The 23,931-nt window shown below is 43.0% G+C and overlaps 1 protein-coding gene across 1 annotated transcript in view; it reads right to left on the bottom strand.

Moving 5' to 3' along the window:
- Positions 1-23,931, bottom strand: part of STARD9 (StAR related lipid transfer domain containing 9) — a 98,531-nt gene that overhangs the window by 36,516 nt on the left and 38,084 nt on the right. The window contains exons 8-20 of the mRNA XM_081112709.1: positions 20,976-21,045; positions 20,125-20,197; positions 14,473-14,540; positions 11,547-11,644; positions 10,945-11,151; positions 10,671-10,768; positions 8,884-8,961; positions 8,392-8,460; positions 5,728-5,907; positions 2,203-2,254; positions 1,722-1,859; positions 937-1,019; positions 690-793 (exon numbers count right to left, since the gene is read on the bottom strand). Of these exons, the coding sequence (XP_080968835.1) occupies positions 690-793; positions 937-1,019; positions 1,722-1,859; positions 2,203-2,254; positions 5,728-5,907; positions 8,392-8,460; positions 8,884-8,961; positions 10,671-10,768; positions 10,945-11,151; positions 11,547-11,644; positions 14,473-14,540; positions 20,125-20,197; positions 20,976-21,045 (1,318 nt within the window). The remainder of the gene's footprint in view (positions 1-689; positions 794-936; positions 1,020-1,721; positions 1,860-2,202; positions 2,255-5,727; positions 5,908-8,391; positions 8,461-8,883; positions 8,962-10,670; positions 10,769-10,944; positions 11,152-11,546; positions 11,645-14,472; positions 14,541-20,124; positions 20,198-20,975; positions 21,046-23,931) is intronic.

Genomic DNA, 23,931 nt, shown 5'->3' on the forward strand with positions numbered 1-23,931 from the left:
CCAGTGCCAAATCCACAGGTATCTAGATCTGGAAGGAAATTCTATGAAGAAATGGGTGGAAAATGACTATGAAGAAGAAAAGTAGTTGCCACCAATCACACACAAAACTCTGGCTCCATGCTTCAGTTACAGTGCTGGTGAAGTGGATGGGAGAGGGCAGAACCCCAAGATATTTTCACATTGTTTCTGGAGGCCCTGCCCTGCTATGCAGTTCTGGACTCTTGGCAAAGAGAAAAAAAAGGAGTCTCAGTCCCACAATGTCTTTAAAAACTCAGAGAAAGCCATAGTCCTGGAAGCTGTGTGACACCCGCGAGCTCCCCCACAGGCAGCATGGAAGATAAAGAGGTTTACAGGGAGGTAAGTTCGGAAGCTGTATCAAAGCTACCTACAAACATCACATTTAAATCTTGTTGACAGAGGAAAGTGGGATAGGAAACACATGTCATACCTTTCAGTGATGAAGAAAGCTGGAATATCAAAGAGGAAATAAATGAGGGCCAAGACCACTTCCCTGCCAACTATCAGCCAAGCAGCTAGCTCAGCATCTTCAGATCGCATTCCAAGTTGGTGCAGACCAGGCTTCACTCAGACCTTGGCTGCGTACCCTCATCTCCTCCCAGCTCCATGTTGTAATGGACTGAGGAGAAAAACTCATAGGTTACACAGCAGAATGAGCAGCTGTTTCTCACCTTTTCTTCCCAAGCAGAGAGCAGAGACCCAACCTGGAGGCAGTGACATCCCCATCCAAGTTCAGCCACTCCAAAGAGCCACTACCACCAACAGCCTCTCCGACCTGGGAACAGGAAGAAAGCACAGCAAGACTGCAGTCATCAACCCTCCCCACCCTCCCAAGAGGACCAAACAAAGCTCAAACTCCTTCCTCAGAAAGGAGAAAGAGGGAGGCCAGCAGCCACACTGAAAGCACAGCATGCTAACCTGCCTTCTCTGCCGAAGGACAGCGGCCTCTGCTGGGTGGTTGAATCGGAATGTCTGTGCTTTCCCCAGGGTTATGACTGCTCCTGTGGCATAGAGGCAGATCAGAATTCAATCAACAGTTCCTGTTCAGTGTATACACTACATGCAGGGCACTGTTCTGGGAGATGAAGGTCCTACCCTCAACAAGTGGATAATTCAGCTGAGCCAATAAATATATATATATTCATTGGATACTGCACAGCACATGCATCAAACAAAGGAGATGAACAGGAAGAGTGTGGTACTCAAAGGTGAAGCAAGATGTGTTCCAGGTGTAGTAGTCAGGGAATACTTCATGGAAGAGGGGGAATGTAAGCTTAGCCTCAAAGGACAGACAGAACTTAAACAGGTGAATAATAATAGTAATAGTGACAGTAAAAATGATAATGAATGGTTACTAAATGCCAAGAACACTGTTAAGAACAACACTACATGAATTAGCTCATTTAATCCTCACACTTCCTGCTATTCAATCCTATTATTATCCCCATTTTACATGAGGAAATTGAAGCTCAGAGACTTTCCCAAGGACACAGAGCTAACAAACACAGGGACGAATTTCAGATTTATTCTCCATTCTGGGGCCCAAGAATTAGGGCTTCTTCATGCACGCGAGGAAGACTATATTAGGAAACCTTCCGATCTCTGGGTGCAGGGACTGCTTCAGTGAGTTCTGAGTCCAGCCCATGAGAATGGAGCTGGTCCGTCACTCATTCTGGCATAAACAGGGCTGCAGACAGTCCTACCTTGGGTCAGACGGCAGGAGGCAGTGACCTCCCGGCCATTGACTAGGCAACGGGCCCCCTGGGCAGGCCGCAGAACGACGACCCCACAGGCGCTGGTGATAGTGCAGTGGTCCCTCTCGATCCATTGACCCTGTAGGACTACAGAAGAGGTGGGGGGTCACCTGGATGGAGGCATGGCCCAGGGAAACACCTCCTCCATTCTTCCCATGAGATCTGAATCCACATCTGGAAGATCTCAAATCACAACAAGAGAGGAAGAGCCATCACATGAAACCTCTTAGACCTGGATCCTCCCACATGTGGGCCCCCTCCTATCATGTCCCAGCCACAGAGCTTCAGTCCCACAGCCTAGCAGCAAAAGGAGAAGCCCCTTAGGACTTCAAAGATCCTTTTCCCTCAGAGCACCATGGGTTCCTCTGCAGAAACCTGTCAGGCATGAGTACCTGCCACAAAGTGTCAGACCATACGCTCTGTCACTTACCAATATCCTGTTCCTGCTCTGAGTCAATCCTTCCTATTTTTGTTGTCCCCTCCTAAAGGGAAAACAAAGCCATTTAAATGAGAATAAAAAGGGACACAGCCCTGCCCCAAGAGGAGAGTCCACTTGTTTGAGTGTTATCACTGTCTTCCCACACCCATCCCAGCTTTTCCCACATCACTTCTCAACTTTGGTTCAGGCTGTTCTGACTGCTCTGCCCACTCACTCTGCAGCCAGAATGACCCTGAGAAGGTGGGGGCAAAAAATATGTAACAAAGCAGCACCATATCTTTGCAAAGTCCAACAAGTATTGCCAAACTCCTATAGCCTGAAATTAGGGAATAGCCATGGCCATCAGAGATCTTTAGTCTGAGGAAGTGGGCACACAGGTATAGCTTTCTCCCAAGGGCTGAGGATCATGTGGTCCAGTCAGTCTCAGACACACAGGTGAATAGAAGCACAAGATTTTTACCTTCTTGGTCCACAGCAGAAGTTTAACAGACACCAGATTGTAAGAAGGATAAAGCATGAATAGGACAAAAGCACATCTAGAATAAAAAAAAAAAAGGACTGGAAGAGAGTATAAGAGAGGAGGGGAAACAGGAGTTAGTATAACTGAATCACAAGGTTAGTAGAAGACAAGGCCTTTGGCCTTTGATTTTGACAATTCAGACCACATAGCTTTGTTGAGGAAGGCAGCAAGTGGCAAAGAGATGCTGAGTTTAGATACGTATTCGTCGTGCACCGAGTAAACCATTCGCTATGTGCTAGGCACTGCGCTGAGTGCTTTACAGGCATCTCTTATTCAATCCTTTAACCCAAAATGTAGGTATTATCCCGTTTATAGACAAGGAATCTGAAGCTGACGGGGTCTAAGTTGCCCCATAAACTAAATAGGAGAGCTCTGGCTGGAATTCCGTGCTTTTCCAACCTCAGCATACCACCGCTCCAGTAGCTGAGGCTTCACTGTTCTCAGCCAGAGGGTGGTCCCTGCAGCTCCTCCAAAAGAGCTGTGAGAAGGAAGACTCCAGAAGTGATGAATGATGCTCTGCGCCTCCCTCTACATGCACACCCACAAACAGCCAGAGCCCAGACTTTTCTGCTCAGCAACTGAGGATCACACAAGCCAATGGACACTGGCTTCCCAGCACTGCCAAACAGAATCAACAGAAAGAGGTCAAGACCCCTCTTGTGGGCTCAGGGTCACCCTGACGAGGAGGCACATTCCACCCCAATGGATGAAAGCCACAGCACATCACCACTTCTAGACCTGCAGGGCAGTAACAACCCGAAAATGTGATGGCATGTGTTTAACAGGATTGAACCGGTGCTTGTGCTTGCTGCCCCTCTGCCTCCTTACCTAGGGGCCATTAGCAGCACAAAGGCACATATGTGGGGAAGTGTAGGATACCAGTAACCTGTGCTCTATGCATCTTTCCCTGGGCCCCCTTCCACCTGAGGTTCCTCCTGAGGTGGCTCAAGGGAAAACAGCTCCCAGGGCATTGCTAGTGACTAGTCCCAGATCTGGAACCAAGCCAGCAAAGCAAAAAACAAACAAGAGAGAATCCTGAGTGATTACTATTACATTCCCCAAACCAGGGTGTAAAGAAATGAAAAGGGGAAAATGGGCACATAATATGCAGAAATGCCAGGATTAGCACTAACTGGAACCCCATGCCCTGGCTCACTGGAAACGCACCCGGAGGGAGTGCCACCTGGGTGTGCACAGACTCAGCAGGAAAACCAGCACCTCTACGTTCAGACAGGCAGTTGTGTCCTTTGACCCCCAGCTGTACCCCAAGCTCTACCACTTGACTTCCAACTTCATCAGCTCCTTCCACATGCAATCAATATATCAGATCAGTTCTACTCAAATATTGACCATTTTAATCCACCTGGTCTCTTCCAGACTTCCAGTCTCTCCCTGTGGCTCTGACTGAGAAGGATCCATAGCCTTTAGGATTTAGATTCTGCCTGAAGCATTTTCACTGAGATCATCTGCACTCTGTGTATCATAAAATAAGCTACTTTAACTTTGTCTGAGAGGCCCAGTCTCTGACAACTCCCTCAGGGCTTATCCTAAGAACAGACTTTCTGCACATGATGAGCTCTGCTAACATCTCACTACCACGTGCACTGCAGCATTAGGAGTCTAATTTCTCCAGGGATAACAGCAGCATTACACAAGCCCCATAAACTCTGCTCCTTTTCAATGTCCGCTGGGGACAATTATGAGGATGAGTATTGGATTTTCAGTGAGCACAGGGATTTTGGCCATGTAAAGTATATTTTGTCTTCCATAGGGACTGTCCCACAGCAGGACATTTTTTATGAGGTCAGGATGTAAGACTATCTACCATGGGTCACTGACTCTCAAACTGCTTCATTTAGAAATGAGGACCTTGCTTCTAGGTGACAACAAACCAGGTGAGCAGGGTCCTTTGTCGAAAGCCTTATTCATTGTATTTTCTCTGGACAGCTGCATGTCATGCCCTGCCACCACTCCCCTCACCTCTTTAGACTCTCCCTTATGCTTCTCTAAGGTTCAGGTATCTACTTTCTCTCTCCTCTCTTCTTTCCCAAGTAAACCTAATAATGGAAAATTGGGAGACACGTTTTACTGATTTGGGGGTTGAGTGACATGGGGAAGTATTGAAAGAAAACTGTTTCAAATCATCTGACTGCCCTGTTAGCCATCTGTGAGCAGCCTGCATTTGCACAGCTCAGGAGCACCAATGGTACTTTCAGGTTAGGATTTCACTTCCTTGCCTGCATTCGTGTGTTTCAGGAAGCCAGAAAAGGAATAAAGCAGCATCGTTCTTATTTTAAAACCAGAGGCCCGGTGCACGAAATTCGTGCACGGGGTGTGGAGGGGGGGAGGGTAGGGTCCCCTCAGCCCGGCCTGCACCCTCTCGCAGTCTGGGACCCCTCGGGGGAGGTCCGCCTGCCAGCTAAGGCCTGATTCCTCTCACAGTCTGGGGTTCTCACAGTCCAGGACCCGTTGCTTCTTACTGCCCACCTACAGCAGAGGCAGGAGGCTTTTGCCACCACTGCTGCACTTGCCAGCAGTGAGCCCAGCTTCTGGCTGAGCAGCGCTTCCCTGTGGGAACGCACTGACCACCAGGGGGCAGCTCCAGTATTGAGCATCTGCCCCCTGGTGGTCAGTGCGCATCATAGCTACCTGTCGTTCTGCTGGTCGTGATGCCATTTGGTCAATTTGCATATTAGGGTTTTATTATATAGGATGAGGAAATTAAGGTTCAGAGAACAAAAGCAAATTGTATAAAAGCAACAGTAGCAGCAACTACAAAAGAAAACTGATTGTTCTGATTTCCAGTTTTCTGCTCCATTCATACAAAAGCCAAACAGGTCCCAATTGGCTGGCTAACCGTTTCCTGAGGGCAAACCTGAAGTCGGCACTGGGACATCCGTCTCAATTCACAAATGCTTGGCTGCTTCCCCTGGCTTTTCCCTCCTTGACCTCTGGAGCCAGTAGCTTGGGAAGAGGGAATGCGCCTGCCTACTCACCTTGAGGTGATAGAGAACGACACCTGTGCTGAGCACATCCTCCTCCAAGGCCATCAGGTGAGGCAGGCTGGAATCGATGACCACCCCAGCCCTCCTTCGGTTGATGTCCACTCTGTAATGCTCCATGAGGGCTTTCCACTCATTCCACTTCTGAGTCCAGTCTCTAGTCAGCTGGTCTATCTGCAGAGACAGGGGAGGTGGTCTCAGAGACTCGGCGCAGGAAGCAGGACTAAAGTTGAGGTGGCATCCTGGTCTGATCCCCCACCCCTCCCCGGGTATTACTTCCTTCCTCTCCTCACTGCTACTGTTCAAAGCCCCACAGAGGCCCCTGCACCTCTTCTAGGAAATCTCTGTGTTTACAAGTTTTCTTCAAAAGCAAGTGCTACTTTCATAAATAGAAACTCATTATTTTTAAAGTTTTCTGCCACAGCATGTATTATTGTTATAACTGGGGACAAACAGTATACATGTGATGTTTTAAATTGATGGAGATATTAGTCAGACATCTATATTCCCCTCTCCCCATCCCCTTCTATGTGAGCCATCCTGGGAGGCTTTTTGTGACCAACACTTCTTTCTCAAGGAGCAGCACCTCCACTTCCAATGTGAGTGTCTACGTGGCTCAAAAACCACAAAGCACAAGAGAAGTCAACTGGCCTGAAACACCACGTAGTAATAAGGTAACAACAATAAAATCCTGAGGGCTTATTATGTATTAGGATCAGTTTTAAAAATAAATATACCAAGACTTAGAGGCCTTAACACCATCTAGAGTAGAGGTCCTCAAACTTTTTAAACGGGGCCAGTTCACTGTCCCTCAGACATTCCACACATGCGCACTGTGGGCCCGGGACGAGTCCGCTGCTAAGCAGGACAGGCAGCGGCAGCAAAAACACCCGGCGGGCCGGATAAATGTTTTCGGCGCGCCACATGTGGCCCGCGGGCCGTAGTTTGAGGACCCCTGATCTAGAGAATGTAAACAAATAATATTGAATGCAGAGTCCTTTTTCCTTCTTATGGTGGAAATTCATGCCTAGGCAGGCAGCTTATCCTGGAAGTGGAAGAACCGAGGAACCTGAAAAAGACACCGAATTCACCTAAATACTTCTCATAAGTGCAATACTTAAGAAAAAATAAACTATGCCAAGTTTGCATACAACTATTTTATGCCCCTACAAAAAATATTTTTAATCCCCGAGGTGAAGTTTGAAAATTACAGGGTAACCAAAGGCTGAGCTGGACTGGGACTTGGCAGAGGTGAACAGCAGGTCGCTCTGGCTTAGTTTGGCCAACCTGGCACCGAACCTGGAGGCACGGCTGAACACGCCCCCCTCTGGCCAGCTCCCTCACCAACTCCTCCACTGCCTAACATCACGGGATAGGCCAGCCCGTTGCAGATTCAAGCCCCCTTGAATTCTGCTGGCCTGCATAACACAAAACTACAAATAAGACTGGAATGATTTTGACTCTTTATCTCTTATGTATAGAAATACAATATTTTCTGAATTAGGAAACATATGTCCCAGATTAGGACATATGTTTAAACAGAGAATTTCTGAGAAACTTCTGGATGTATGATATAGTCCTAAAGTTTAGTTTGGATAATAATATGTTGACATAGCCAGGATACTTTAATAACACATAGGATGATGTAATAGAATACTGGAAATTGAGACATTTGGTTGCAGGATCTAAATAGAACCTGTCATCAAATAATACCTGCCTTTTTTTTTTTTTTCCTTTTAAGTGTCTCTGGGAATCACCACTTAATCTAATCACCCAAAATGTTTTGTCCGCCCTCACACAGGGTCATGACAGCAATCTCTTTTCTGGTTGTCTCTCTGCTTCCAGGCTTCCCTCCCTTCAATCCATCCTACATACAACTGTCATAGTAATTTTCCTACTATACTTCCTCATTATCACACCTGGCTCACACCTCCCAAACTGGCCCTCACCTTAGCTCTTCTAACCTCTACCAGGAGCACCCACTCCAGACAGCTTAGCTTTCTTCACACTGTGTGCTTCCCCCTGGCCTCCCACACCTGTTCATCCTCCCAGTTCTATGGCTTTGCTTATGTTATCCCTCTCTCACCCCAAATTCCTTACCCCTTCTACCTACCTAACAAACTTTATCAATTCTTCCAGGTCTAGTTCAAGTTCTCTGAGTTCCAGCTCCAGCAATGTAATAGCTGCATTGAAAATCCCAAGCCATTATGGTTTTTTTCCTTCCCTAAGGTCTTTCCTCTAACAGTTACTACATTTAACCACTCAATAAATGTGTTTCCAACTACACTGCAAGCCACTTGAAGGCAGGGATTACTTTGTATCTCTTGCAGCATCATGCAGAGCACCTATTTGGTGCTCAATGAGTACATATTGGTTGGTTGATTTACTAACTGGAAAATAAATTTTATTTTCTAAGCTATTGTCACTATCCAAAGGGAGTTATGAATCTTTAAGAGAAAAAAACAAAGTCAGAAAGCTTGTCACCAGCCCTTCAGACAAACAAATCCCCCATCCAAGGCCCAGTGAAGACAAAAATTATCTCTACACCAGACAGAACCTCACTGTGCTGCTGAGGGAACAGCCCGGGCCCAGGAATGATGGAGATCAGACCTCCTCCCAGGGTGACGTAAAGCACAACGGGGTCCACCTCACACCCACCTTCAGTTCGTTCTGGAGAACCAGCTCCTTCAGATTCCCATCCTTCTCACTCAATGAACTGAAGTTTCTCTGCACAGAGAAAGAGTTGTTTAACGGTCCCACCCTTACTCTTGTGAGGGGACATCAGATGCAGATAAGGGAAAGACTATAATTAAAATCAGAAATAAATCAGAAGCCTAAGTATTTGGGCTCAGATTGACACAAAGAAGGTGAATTCAAGGAAATTTTTCTGGAGGGCCCCATTCCCCATATCTGCCCACACACAGAATAAGAGCATTCAGGCAAATGCCCTTGGACAACAGAGATGACAGAGTACGAGGATGTCCACTCCATCTGAAACTACACAGGGAACCAGAGCAATCCCCATCCTATTTCTGCACCTTCCTCTGCTCCACAGGTGTTACTTAATTGAGAACACAATGAAGCAGGACTCAGATTCCTGGGGAAGAAAAGGAGCTCTTGAATACACACAAGTTCTGATTGCCTGCATACCAGTTCGAAGCTCAGAAGCACAGCTTTCAGTCTTCTGATCTCTTCCCTGAGTTCTCTGATCAACTTTACGTTTGCATCCTGAAACACAGAGAACTCAGTCACCACTGATTGATGTCAGGCCCTGAAAGCTATGAGATGCTTCATGCAATTAACTTGGATGAAGTAGATTACTCCTGGGAAGTACCTTCTGGGGTAGTCTCTTACAATGTGATCCCAGGAGTAAGAACTTGTTAGAAATACAAATTTTGTCCCTACCCAACACCTACTAAATCAGAAATTCTTGAGGGCTGGGGCCCAAGCTGTGGTTTAATAAACCCTCCAGAATCTTCTTATACACACTAAAGTTTGAGAATCACTCTCCTAGAGCAGGAGGTCAGGCAGGTAACACAAATGCCAGGGCATTTCAGATAGTAGGTGCTAATCTTTCTGTATTGTAACTAAACTTAGTACCTGTTTAATGACATTCTTTTTTTTAATCCTCACCTAAAAATAAGTTTTTATTGATTTTAGAGAAAGAGGAAGGAGGACAGAGTAATAGGAGAGAGAGAGAGAGAGAGAGAGAGAGAGAGAGAGAGAGAGAGAGAGAAAACATCGATTAGTTGCTTCCTGTATGACTGGGGATTGAACCCACAACCTAGATATGTGACCTGACCAGAATGGAACCTGCAACCTTTTGATGCACTGCAAGATGCTCCAACCAACTGATCCACCTGGCCAGAGCTAATTACAATTACATTGCCTTTTAAAATAGTCCACAGATGGGCTAGATCTGACTGGACACCAGTTTGTAATTACTGCTATGGAACTATTCACTGAAATTGCAAAGCAGATAAGGAATTTTTGGAATATTCTCATTATTATTCAGCTTTCAAAACTAATGAATTTATTATGTGCCTATTTTAGCCTGAAACAGAGACATAACTACCATTTGCATGCATCAACATATAAGCATGTACTAGTATTAACATAAATTCAGAATAAAATTAGTAAACAAATAAATAAGAAAATAATCTTTCTTATAGTGACACTGGTACACCATGGATGTTAAGAATGGTCTTAGGGAAATATCTAAAATAAATTATTCACAAAAGGTTATAAATGAAGTCAGTAGAGATATGAGAGAAGGGTGTTAACACTAGAAAAAAGAATTTCACTTCCTTATCATTCAGAGAACAAGTTTGGCAAGAGGAGAGATAGAAATACTTAAAAAGAATGGCATCACACTGCTAAACTTGACTGGCTTAAAAAAAATGACATCAGCAAGAGGAATAACAAAAGGAGACTGTTATGTAAAGTATTAGAGGCCCGGTGCACGGATTCATGCACCAGTGGGGTCCCTATACCTGGCCTGCATCCTCTCACAATCCAGGACCCCTTAGGGGATGTATGAGAGCTGGTTTCAGCCCGATCCCTACACGCCAGTCCAAGGGACCCCACTGGTGCATGATTGGACTGGGGAGGAACCACAGGAGGGTTCCAGGGTGTGTCCAGCCCATCTTGCCCAGTCCCAGTTGGGGTCAATTGGGGCCAGCCAGCTGGGAGGGACCATGAGAGGTTGGCCAGCCAGGGAGAGACTGCAGGAGGCCTCCAGGGCATGTCTGGCCTGTCTTGCCCAGTCCTGATAGGCCGGACCCCAGAAGCACGCTAACCTACTGGTCAGAGTGTCTGCCCTCTAGTGGTCAGTGCATTTCATAGTGACTGGTTGAATGGTCAAACGGTCGGACACTTAGCACATTAGGCTTTTATTATATAGGATAACAGACCAGGACTTCAGATGACGGTCTCACCTCATTCACCCGTGGCTTGTTGATGATGTTCTTGGCATTGGATGCATATCTCAGTGTGCTCATGGTTTCACTGTAGCTACTGTGTGCAGGAGACACAGCTAAGGTACAAGAAAGTTTAAAATCATGCCGAGCCCTCTGACCCAGCCCATAACCACTTGCCTTGCTGTTACTGTCCATCTGTGTAAGAGACCCTTGATGAAATGGGTGGTCATGGCCCTTTCTCTGAGGCACAGTACCAGTCCTAACCCAGAACCAGCCCCAGCTTCCTACTCACTGGCAACCATGATGGTTCTGGAGTTGCCTCCAAGGCTGTCCTTCAGCAGCCAGGTCAACACGGAGTCCCGGTATGGGATATAGGACTGCCTCCGAGAGGGCCCCCCTCCAATGCTGGTCCCAGAAGAGCTGGAAATTCCACTGTCACCGCCATTTCTGGTTACACTGCTAAGGCTCTGGCAGCTGCTGAATACTTGAGAGTTCTGGGCTTAAAATACAAAAAATAATAAAATAGGAAGAAAAAAGAAATCCTGAAACAAATGCATTAAAAGGAAACAACACCTAGGGAGCACTTCCTAATCCCTTTCTGCATACAATAAGATGCTTTAAGTTTGGGTTCTAAATAAGACTTTGGATTCATGACATGCAGTATTTGAGTTACACAATTTTTTAGTCTCTCTTCTTTCTAAAATGAGAGTACAGAGATAATGGCCAACTTGTATTCTAAAACAACAGATAAACATCTATTTTTATGCCCCAAACCAGAAGGTAACTACATCAAAAAGAACCTTGTATCTGCCCCATTTTGACAAAACGAAAATACATGAGTTATTCTCCAAAGTCTCCCTCCCACTCTGATGATCCAGTCTATCAGCCAAATACCTAAGGTGGAGATGACAATTCCCAAAGTCACGAGAGACTTGTTGATATTGGCTCCTTCAGTGATCCGGTCCTTACAGTAACTGGGGTCTGCTCTTTCACTAAAACAGTCAATGAAAACAAAAACAAAGCATACAAGACAACAATATCCTTACAATATTGCTGAAGATACTATCCATTATGTTGTGCATCACATAAAAGACCCACATAATAAATTCCTTTTAGAATTCAATTCCAGAAAAAAAGTTACCATCTTGTAAAGAACTAGTATTCTTCTGTTTCTCAGGCATTAAAAATCAAATAATTCATTATATTTCTGTTTTTATTTTGGTTGCCAAAGTACTTACAGCTACATGCAATACTCATAATAATTATATTGGCACTAGAGGCCCAGTACAGGAATTTGTGCACAGGTGGGGTCCAGCCGGTCTGCCCCAATCAGGGCTGATTGGGGGCAGGGCCGGCTGGAGGGAGGGGCCACAGGCAGTTGGTGGGCCAGCCCCACCCCTGATCGGGATGGGGGGGCCAATCAGGGACAGGGCTAGCCAGGGGGAGGGGCCGCAGGCGGTTGGCCAGCTGGCCCCGCTCTTGCTCAAACTCCCCATTGAGGAAACAATTTGCATATTAACCTTTTATTATATAGGCCTAGAGGCCCAGTGTACAAATTCATGCACTGGTAGGGTCCAGCTAGCCCCAATTGGTGGACTGGGGCCGGGCCTGTCAGGAGGAGAAGACAGCGGGAGGTGAGCCGGCTGGCCTGCCCCAATCAGTGCCCGATCAGGGCCAGGCTGACTGGGGACAGGGGTCAGCTGGGGTGGGGGGGCTGTTTGGGGTGGGCCGGCTGTGGGGAGGGACTGTGGGCAGGGGGCCGGCCAGGACCGTCCCTGAATGGGGCTGGGGGAGGGACCAGGGGAGGTTGCCAGCCAGCCCCACCCCTTATTGGTGTGGGGGGGCAATCAGGGGTGGAGCTGGCTGGGGGGAGGGACTGCAGGCTGATCAGGGTGGTGGGGGCTGACTGGGGGTGGGGCTGATTGGGGGTGGGGCCGCCCATGGGGAGGGGCTGTGGATGGTGGGCTGGTCGGCCCCACCTCCAAAAGGGGTGGGGGTGGCCAATCAGAAGCCAGCAGCCTGGGAGAAGAGCCATGGGTGGTTGATTGGCCGGCCCTGCCCCTGATCAGAGTTGGGGGGCCGATCAGGGGCAGAACTGGATGGGGGGAGGGACTGCAGGATGTTGACCAATGGCCCCGCCCCTATTGGGGTAGGGGGGGCGATCAGGGGCAGGGCCTACTGTGGGGAGGGGCTGAGGGCCGATCAGGGTGGGGCGGGCCGGTTGGGGGCAAGGCCAGTCAAGGGGAAGGGCCACAGGGGGTTGGCCGGCCGCCCGGCCCTTGATCGGGGTGGGAGAGGCCAATGAGGGGCGGGGAGGCAGAGGAGGAGCCATGGGATATTGGCTGGCCGGCCCCACCCCAGATCGGGCTGGTTCGCTGGCCACAGTGGGTGTCATAGTGACCAGTCGTTACAGTGTTACGGTCGCTGGCTTCATATATATAGATAGATAGATAGCTTTTTGGTATAGTCACTTCCCCTCTGCCTTTATTGTTTTACTAGAGGCCTGTTGCACGAAGAGATTCGTGCAATAGGCCTTCCTTTCCCCTGGCTGCTGGCACTGGTTTTCCTCCAGCACCCAGGCCTTTGCTCTGGCTGAGCTCCAGCCAGAGCCGGCTCCGAGCCGTGAGGCTTCACTGCTCCACCCCCGGGACGTCAGGCTTTGCTCCACCGCTTGGAGCCTACGTATGCAAATTAGCCACCATCTTTGTTAAATTAATTTGCATACTCTCCTGATTGGCTGGTTAGCGCAGCAAAGGTACAGTCAATTTACGTGTTTGTCTATTATTAGGTAAGATTTCACACATTAATGACTTTATGGTATCTGTGTCATTACTGTCAACTGTCTCAAATTCCTTTTTTAAATAAATGGGCAATAGTCAAAATTTATACTTCTGATTAATTGATATAGTTCATTCCAGATAGCACTTAGTTGTTTTTGGGTTTTTTTGCACTTAGTTTTTAAGGGAATGCTGTACCATATTAATTATTTAGCAGTTTTAAAATAAGAAAATTTCCTTATTTCTTTTTTTTTTTTAAATATATTTTATTGATTTTTTACAGAGAGGAAGGGAGAGAGATAGAGAGTCAGAAACATCGATGAGAGAGAAACATCGACCAGCCGCCTCCTGCACATCCCCCACCGGGGATGTGCCCGCAACCCAGGCACATGCCCTTGACCGGAATCGAACCCGGGACCCTTCAGTCCGCAGGCCGACGCTCTATCCACTGAGCCAAACCGGTTTCGGCATCCTTATTTCATCTTACTTTTCTGTGACCACATTGTCCCCAAGACTTTCTTTCTGGACATGTGACTATAATTCATGCTTCATTCTAATACTTAAAAGACAGTGTCTTTTCCCCAATGCCACAATATTAAAAAATAAAACAAAACTTTTTTTAGTAATGGAGAGAGATGCACAAAATCAAAACTAAGTCAAAGGGAAAAAAGTATGCTTTTTAGAGCAGCAGTTTTCAATTCTGGCTAGCAGTGAGTGCTTAAAAACTACCAATGCTTGAACTCCCCTGACCCCTCTAATATCCTGATTTATTTGGTCTAAGGTGCAGCCCAGGCATTGGGAATTTTAAAAGGTCCCAGGTGATTTTAATAGACAACTAGGATTGAGATCCCCTGACACAGAACTTTTCAGTTCCTAGAAGCTATAATTTCTTAACCTAGTATTCAAAGAATGTTTCTTTTGTAATTTCCTCAGGATTGTTGAAATATGAAAAAGGTTAGAACAAGATTATTCCCTTAAAAAATGAGCAAGAATAAGGTCATTGCCAAAGGAGTAATTCCCCCTTGGCTTTGAAATCTAATTACCTGCCTGCTAGGTCCACAAGGTTGATCTTGCTAGCGACTTCAGAGGGGAGGTTATTCTCCAGGACCGCCTAAGGCAGAAAACACATTTAAACTTTGTCACTTGGAACAATGAGGTTTTTTTTCCTCTTAGACACCCTCCTAACCAAGGTGATATTTTGGGTTTTTAGCCAACTCATTCCAAAAAATTTATATTCAAATATGCCAGATGAGATCTCAATATCTGATAGATACAATCAGTAAGCTCCGGGTCCTTACTTCACTGAAAATATAAGCAAGACTTCTACTGAAAAAACTGGGCAAATCCCCCAAAAGTCCTCAGAACACAATGTTCAGGGACACCAAGAATTTTAGTACAGTTTACCAGGCAAATGCTCAGCCCTCCTCCAGGGCTCCCACTCTCACAGCAGGTTGGGGCCCTGCTGGAGGTTTGGTTTGTCTCTCTTGTTAACCTGAGTCACATCAGGTTAACTGGCTACAGCAGCGACTTTCAACCTTTTTCATCTCATGGCACACAAACTAATTACTAAAATTATGTGGCACACCAAAAAATGCATTATTTGCTGATCTCACAAAAAATTAGGTATAATTTTGATCCTTCACACTGGGTGGCTATTGTGTCAGCTGTTCTCATTTTTCTTATTTGACATTCTAAGGGAAAAAAGGTCAGCACCCCTGACTAAATAGTCAGGTATTGCATGTTTTAAAACTTTGCAGCACACCAGTGTGCTGCAGAACACGGGTTGGAAATCGATGGTCTAGGGCAGTGGTCAGCAAACTGTGGCCCCTTGAGTGTGGCTCTTCCACAAAATACCACGTGCGGGCGCGCACGTACAGTGCGATTGAAACTTCGTGGCCACATTCAAGGGGCCAAAGAGCCGCAGTTTGCCGACCACTGGGGCAAAAGCACTCTGCATCTTTATATTATTATATTCAGGGGCATCCAGCCCTCAAGAGCAAAAGTACTTTTCCCTATTTTTCCCTCTTTAATTCAATGTTTTTTGTTGTTTTGTTTTAATGTTGTACATCCATCACCAAAAATCCAGCTTTAAAATATTTCCCAATTTTCCTCAAGTGTGTTTGCAGTCAGTCTCCATTCCCATCCCCAGCCCTAGGCAACCACTCACCAACTTTCTGTTTTTATAAATTCGTCTTCTCAGGATATTTCATATAAATAGAATCATACACTATATGGCTTCTTTCGCTGCATAATTATCTCAAGATTCATACATTTTGAGGTGTATATCAGTAGTTCATTCATTTTTATTGCTGAGTAGTATTCCATTGCATGGTTTATCCATTCACCTCTTGATGGACATTTGGGTTGTTTTCAGTTTTGAACAATTACAAATAAATTTTATAATTTATTACAAAATAGATTTTATACAAGTACAAATATTAATATTTGTTTACAAGTCTTTGTATGGACAATTTTTGCTCTTGGGAAAAATACCTAGGAGTGGATCACATGGTAGGCATACATTAAATTTTTAAAGAAACTGTTTTTAAAAGTTACTGTACCACTTTCCATTCCCACCAGTAGTTAGTGTATGAGAACTCCAGTTCCTATACATCTTGCCACTATTTAGAATAATCACTGTTTTTAATTTTAGCCATTTTATCTAATAGATTTTTAAAAATTGATTTCAGAGAGGAAAGGAGAGGGAGAAATGACAAGAGAGAATCATTGATCGGCTGATCCCTCACTGAGGATAGAGGCCACAACCCGGGCATGTGCCCTTGACAGGAATCGAACCTGGGACCCTTCAGTCCACAGGCCAATGCTCTATCCACTGAGCCAAACCGGCTAGGACTAATTTTAGCCATTCTAAAAGGTGAGTAGTGATATATTATTTGGTTTCAATCTGCATCCTATAATAATTAATGATGTTGGGCATCTTTTCAAGTGCTTAATTGCCATCTGTATATTTTCTTTAATGAAATGTTGGCTCCAAATTTTTACCATTGTTTTGAGTTGTTTTATTAAGTTTGGAGAGTTCTTTATATATTCTGGATACAAATACTTTATCATATATGTATGTTTTACAAACAAATTCTCCCAATCTGTGGCTTTTCTTTTTTTTTTAAAATATATTTTATTGATTTTTTACAGACAGGAAGGGAGAGAGATAGTTAGAAACATCGATGAGAGAGAAACATCGATCAGCTGCCTCCTGCACATCTCCCACCGGGGATGTGCCCGCAACCCAGGTACATGCCCTTGACCGGAATCGAACCTGGGACCTTTGAGTCTGCAGGCCGACGCTCTATCCACTGAGCCAAACTGGTTTTGGCAAGTGGCTTTTCTTTTTATTCTCTAATAGTGTCTTTCAAAGAGTAGGTTTAAAATTTTGACCAATTCCAAATTTCCATTTGTTCTTTTGTTCAATTTGTATTGTTAGTGTCATAACTAAAAACTTCACCTAATCAAAGATCACAAAAGTTCTCCCATGTTATCTTCCACAAGAGTAATATTTTCAGGTTTTACATTTATGTCTATTATCCAGTTTGAATTAATTTTTAGATAAAGTACAAGGTATAGATCAAAGTTGTCTTCCTTTGTTTTTATTTTTTTAACATATGGATATCCAATTGTCCTACCACTATTTGTTGAAAAGACTAGACATTCTCTATTGAATTGCCTTTGCCACTTGGTTAAAAAATCAGTTGCCTATATATGCGTATAGATGTTAAGTGCAGTATTTTTTAAATGTAAGGTCACATTGGTTGAGAATGTTGCTCAAATCTATATTCTTGCAAATTCCTGTCTAGTTGTTGCTACCAATTATTGAAAGTGGGGCACTGAAATCTCCAATTACTGTTACTGAATTGCCTATTTATTTTTCTTTTCAATTCTGTCAATTTTAGAGCACATACATTTAAAATTGTTGTATCTTCTTGATGAAATGTCTGTTTCTAGTATTTGTCTTAAACTCTTCTCTTTTTTTTTTTTTTTGTCTGACACTATTATAGTACTCTAACTCTCTTATAGTTACTATTTATGTGGTGTAACTTTTTCCATCTCATTACTTTCAACCTATCCCTTTTAATCTAAGGAGTGTTTCTTATAGATAGCATATAGTTGGGTCGTGCTTTTACCTAGTTTGATAATTTGTATCCTCATCCATTCACACTTAATGTAATTATTGATGTGTTCAGAAGTATAATTGTTGTTTTTCTATTTATTTTCATGATGTATGACAATGTATACATATAAAAAACAATAAAGCATTATATTATTGTTTTATATAAAATTTTATTCTTTTAATGACATTAGAGGAAATGAGAAAGAATATATCACTCTATTTTAGCCTGAAAGATTTCCTTTAGTGTAAGATAGGCTGCTAGCAAGAATTCTGGGTGGGTTTTTTTTTTGTTTTTGTTGTGTGTGTGTGTGTGTTTTCAATGTCGGAGTGTCCTTATTTCATCTTCACTTTTGAAAGCTAGTTTTGCTGCATATATAAATCTTGGTTAACAGTTTTATTTTTTTATCACTGTTTTCTGGTGTCCAATACTTCTGATGATAACTCAGCCATTAATCATGTAATTGTTCTGTACATAACAAGTCGTCTTCCTCTAGCTGATTTTGTTTCTCTTCCTCATTCAACAGTTTCACTATGAGGTGTCTGGGTATGGCTCTCTTTGTGTTTATTTTATTTGGCATTCTTAAGCATCTTAGATATGTAGATTAATGATTTTGAACAAATCTGGGGAATTTTCTTGGCCATTATTTTTCACAATTTTCTTATGACTATTCTCTTTTCTCTCTTTCTGGAATTCCCATTACATTTATGTTGGCAGACTTGATTTTGTTCCACAGGTCTGAGTGACTCTCTTCATTTTTCTTCAATTTGCATTTGTCTTCTTCAAAAATAATTCTTCTGCCATCTCAAATCTGCTATTGAGTTCCATTAGTGAATTTTTCATTTCAATTATTGTACATTTTGATTCCAGAATTCCCATTAAAAAAATTTTTATATCATTTTAGTGAAATTTCTTACAGCCATTGTCATCATGCTTTTCTTTAATTCTTAAAATGGTTTGCTTCAGTTCTTTAAATATATTTTTATTACAGTGGCTTTGGAGCCACTGTATACTAAATCCAGTATCTGGAGCACTTAGAGCCAGTTTTTATTGACTGTTTGTTTTTTCTTTTTCTTTTTTTTAAAATATATTTTATTGATTTTTTACAGAGAGGAGGGAGAGAGATAGTTAGAAACATCGATGAGAGAGAAACATCGATCAGCCGCCTCCTGCACATCTCCTACTGGGGATATGCCCGCAACCCAGGTACATGCCCTTGACCGGAATCGAACCTGGGACCTTTCAGTCCGCAGGCCGACGCTCTATCCACTGAGCCAAACCGGTTTCGGCTGTTTGTTTTTTCTTAATCATGGGTCACACTTTCTTATTTGTGTTCCATGTCTAATCATTTTTGGTTGAATACTAGATATTTTAGATAATATATTGTAACACCACTTTATTCTGATTTTTTTCCTACTTAGGGTGGTAGAGTGGTTGTTTTGTTTGGTAACTTGCCTAGAATAAATCTTTAAAATCTGTCTCCCCTAATATGCAGACAAAGCAGTCTCAGTAGGTTTTTCCCATGGTTATTTTCAAGTTTAAGCTTGGCTTCTTAGGAGCCAGCCCTGTATCTACATAGCTTAGTGTTGAGGCAAAGACTGGTCAGAAGTTGTCAACAAATACCTTGAGCCACAAAGACTTCTACTCTCTGTTGACGGATCTATGTGGGCTAGGGAATAAATTAAAAGGTCAGGCAGTTTTTAAGTTTACCCCAGCATTCACTCGTCACAGGGCCCTCTGAGTCTTCTCTGCATGTATGTGCAGATGCTGCCAGTCAGGGCTGTGGCTGGCTTGAGCCTATTTAGTCTCTGCTGTGTATGTGCACAGGGTGTGTGTGGATCTGATCACAGCCCCTATGGCTGTGTCATCCCTCGGAATCCCTGTTAAATCCCGTTAGCCGCCAGTTCATTCTTGCCTGAAACAGAACCACAATCTGAGACAATGGAGCCACTGGCCTTCCTTACTCACTCATCACTGAGATCACCACTTTGACTGGCAAAGCCCCAAATCCACACCTCTGGTACCAGCAGCCGCAAAACTGCTGGTTTTCACAACCTCCCCTCCCCTGACTGAACTGCCTTATTAACAGAGATAATGATGGGAGCAGCCCAAGAAAGTCCACTATACCTGAGTACACTATACAGCTCAATGTACAGTGTACATTCAATAGTTTTCTTGAATTTATGCTTCTCAGTTTATCATATGTCTGTGATCTATTTTTAGAATACAGAAATGGTTACTTTTGACAGTTTTGTCCAGCTTTATGGTTGCTTTTGGGGGATAGGGTTTATTGACCTCCTCATTCCATTATAATAGAAGTGAATCTTCTGTTCTTTCATTTTAATGGTTATTTTTATTTCAATCTTGCTATTTGCTTTAAATGCTCATACTGATCACAGATATGAAAGTTCTTTGAAATGTTAAAAGTAAATATAAGTAGAAGATATTTTAATTAGTCTTATTAAATGCCTCTACCCTTTCTAGGTGCACAGCTTACTAGACCTGTAAATGGAAGAAGTCAAAAGGGACTAGGAGAGGAAGAAATCTAACCAAATATAAGAGGAAACCAACCTGTGTGTAGTGGATAGTGAAGATGGCATGGGATCTGCTGCTGGCCTCATGAACATGGGTAGCTGCTGTGATTCTACATATACAAGGCAAGACAATTAGGACGAGGATTGTTTACATCTGGTGAATCCTTGAGGATCCATGGGAAACACAAGAAATGCTAGTGTTGAGGCTTACAGATGAGAATCATAAAACATCCATATTTAGTCCAGTATATTTAGGAGATGGTCCAATGAAGGCAGAAGCAGTATTCTAGGAACTGATATCGGAGAATAAAAGGGAATGTATCTTCATGCTAAACTACATTAGAACTTTGTTTTTAAGCAACAGAAACAAAAATCACAGTTGAAAAGGGGAATACTAAAGAGTGGTATTGGAAGAATATCCCCAAGAACCCATTAAATAAAGACAAGGGGAGGTAAAGAACTTGCTGGAGAAGAAACCTCAAAGATAGAGAATGTTGTGATTAAACAAAGAATATTAATCTTATAGTGCCAGAAAGACCTTTAAAAGTAGATCTTGAATTACAGTGCAGAAAGACAAATACTGCTTAAGCCAGATAGAATTCAGTCTCCCTCATAAATTCATTCCAATGTTACGTCAGGAGAGCCTTCCCTTTACCTAAATCTAAGTCAATCATTCTTCAGTTTAAGACCATCTCATTACAAGTGAGAAGAGCACTAAATCTGAAGTCACTGCACCTTACCGTGGGTACATTACTGTGGTGAGAAAGGCCTCCTGAAAGGAGCTGGGAGCTGCAGAGGTAGGTATCGTCATACATGCCAAAGGGGGATGAGAACACAGGACTGAAGGATGAGGCTCAAAAGAATGATAGGAACAAACAAATGTGTTACCTGTTTGCTATTCCCTCCTCCAAGAGTTGAATTACTTGCTTATAGTTGGTAACTACATGTTGAGATAAACCTATCAGATTTGTGAAGGAGAAAAAAATTAAATAACATTTTTGGTAAAGTTTAACCTTTCCCTCTAGTTCTTGAACTTTATCATTTCTACTTTATTTTTTTCTACTTTATATTATTGAATAGACATGAGAGAACTTTCTAAATCATTCAAATAATAAATTAAATCAAATATTTATTGGAAGCCTACTGTTAAGTATTGTGATAGGCTCTGGAAACATAGGTCTCTGCCCTCACAGAGATTATAATCTAAGACTAATTCATATAGCAGTTACGTCAACAACAACCAATCAATAACAATAAAATCCCTTACAATTCTGCTATGTAGGTTACAAAAAAAGTTTCATATAATACTTCATTTGGTCTTCATTAAATTCCTGAAGTGTACAGGTACTATCTCCCCACAATATGACAGACTCAGTTTGACATACGGTAGATGTGTCCCTATCTTCCCGCAGTTTACAGTCATGAGCAGTTATACTATACATGACAACCTGGCCAAGTGTCACAGGAGGAGGATAATCAATGCTCAGGAAATCAGAGAAGTGGTCAGGGCGGGCTCCATGGAGGAAGTAAGACTTGACTTTGGCCTCTGTAGAAGGGGGAAGATTTAGGTAGGTGGAAAGCTGAAGACATGAGAGTAAATTTTTATGACTGATTACTTCGCAAATCAAAAAGGGCCATCATAACTGTGCTAGTGAATCTCTATATCAGAGACTCAGGAGCAAAGTAACTACATAGGCTCACTGCTAAATACAGTGACTCTAAATGCTAGCACACTAATCGGAACACTGACTAACGTTTTTTAGTAAAGAATTGTTATTATTACCAAACCGGTTTGGCTCAGTGGATAGAGCGTCGGCCTGCGGACTGAAAGGCCCCAGGTTCGATTCCGGTCAAGGGCATGTACCTGGGTTGCGGGCACATCCCCAGTAGGAGGTGTGCAGGAGGCAGCTGGTCGATGTTTCTCTCTCATCGATGTTTCTAACTCTCTAACCCTCTCCCTTCCTCTCTGTAAAAAATCAATAAGAAAAATATTTTTTAAAAAAAGAATTGTTATTATTTAGATGTGATACTAGTTTTGTCGTTATGCTTTCTTAAAGAAAATATTCCTAGAGGGGATAAATGGTGATGGAAAAAATAAAAAGGAAGAAAGAAAACATTCCTACATTAACTCAAAGAGATATCTGCACCTCCATGTTCATAGCAGCATTATTCACAATAGCCAAGACATGGAAACAACCAAAGTGTCCATCAAATGAATGAATGGGTAAATTAAGTTGCAAGATATAGATATAGATATAGGTACATATATATATGATGTATACATATATATACAATGTATACATACACACACACACACACACAGAATGGAATATTACTCAGCCATTAAAAAACAACATGGGTGGACCTTCAGGGCATTATGCTAACTGAAGTAAGTCTGACAAAGAAAGACAAATACTGTATGAGCTCACTTATATGTAAATTCTAAAAAAACCACCAAGCTCATAGAAAGAGATTAGATGTGTGGTTACCAGAGGTGGGGGTAGAGGGGAGAGAGAACTGAAGGAAGGTAGACAAAAGGTACAAACTTCCAGTTATAATTAAGTACTAGGGAAGTAATAATGCACAACATGATGACTACAGCTCACATTACTGCGATATATAGGATGTCCCCAAAAATGTATACACACACGTGAGATAATTATAAAGGCAGGTTTTCTTACAATATATTTCATTTTCAAAACTGAGCTACCAGCTGTTAAAGTGTGCAGAGATTTTGGGGGGCACCCTGTATATGAAATTGTTATGTGAGTAACTCCTAACGGTGCTCATCAGAGGAGAAATTTTTTTCTTTTTATTGTATTTATATGAGATGATGGATGTTAACTTTTTGTGGTAATCATTTCACAATATGAGTAAGTCAAACCATTATGCTGTAAACCTTAAATTTATATAGTAATGTATATCAATTATATCTCAATAAAACTGGGGGAAAATTTTTTAAAAAGAAGGTCCTAAAACAAACAAAAGAGCTGGATGAAATATAAAAAAACATCAGCTTGAAGGAAGGAAGGGATAAGCAGATAGTAAAAATTGTACAGGCCATATACATGGGAAAGATGAAAGCTCAGTAAGATAAGGCCAGCATCTGGGACAAAGGAAACTCCAACTGGCTCCCAACAAAGAAAGTGGTATTTTTTGTTGTTTTCAGTCTGTCATTTATGATGGAAAGTTTGGGGAAAGGTACAGGTAGCAGAATCATGACTGGCACACTTACTGAGTCATCCACTAGCCAAGCCCTGTTCAGAGAGAGACCAACTCTTGATCTTTCATGTCCCTCACCTTGTCAGGATTTAAATGAGTATATTGCTGAGGCAAGAAGAGCATAAAATATACATGTTACTTCTTATGCGTGGCCTGAAAGAGTAAAAACTTCTTCCACAGAAGAACTCAACAGTTCCCACTTAATAGTAAGACTAAACCTAATGGAATAAGACACGTGGTACCAAACACCAAATATCATGCGTGATGAGGAAGCAGCTCAGACCCTGCCCTGTGCCTGATATCTCCCCATCTCCCTACCACTGCCAATGGAAGAGAAAGTACCCTGAAAAGAAGACTAACCGGCCCAGGAACCAGCCGGGCCCTGCTAGATCTGACACCGCAGACCTCACCTTTCCCCATACCACTCACCCACATCACTACATCCATTTATTTTTTCATTAGCCTTCATCACAGCTTGTAATTAAGTGCTGTTTTCAGATTCCTGCCCACAGAAGTATAAGCTTGCCTACGAGAACCACTTTTCTATGTATCAGTACATACCCTGCATCTAGTACAGTAGCTGTTCAGAGTAAGTAATCATTATACAACTGTTGACTGAATG

Source organism: Myotis nattereri (assembly GCF_964212035.1).
Source record: "Myotis nattereri genome assembly, chromosome: 1".
Lineage (NCBI taxonomy): Eukaryota > Metazoa > Chordata > Mammalia > Chiroptera > Vespertilionidae > Myotis > Myotis nattereri.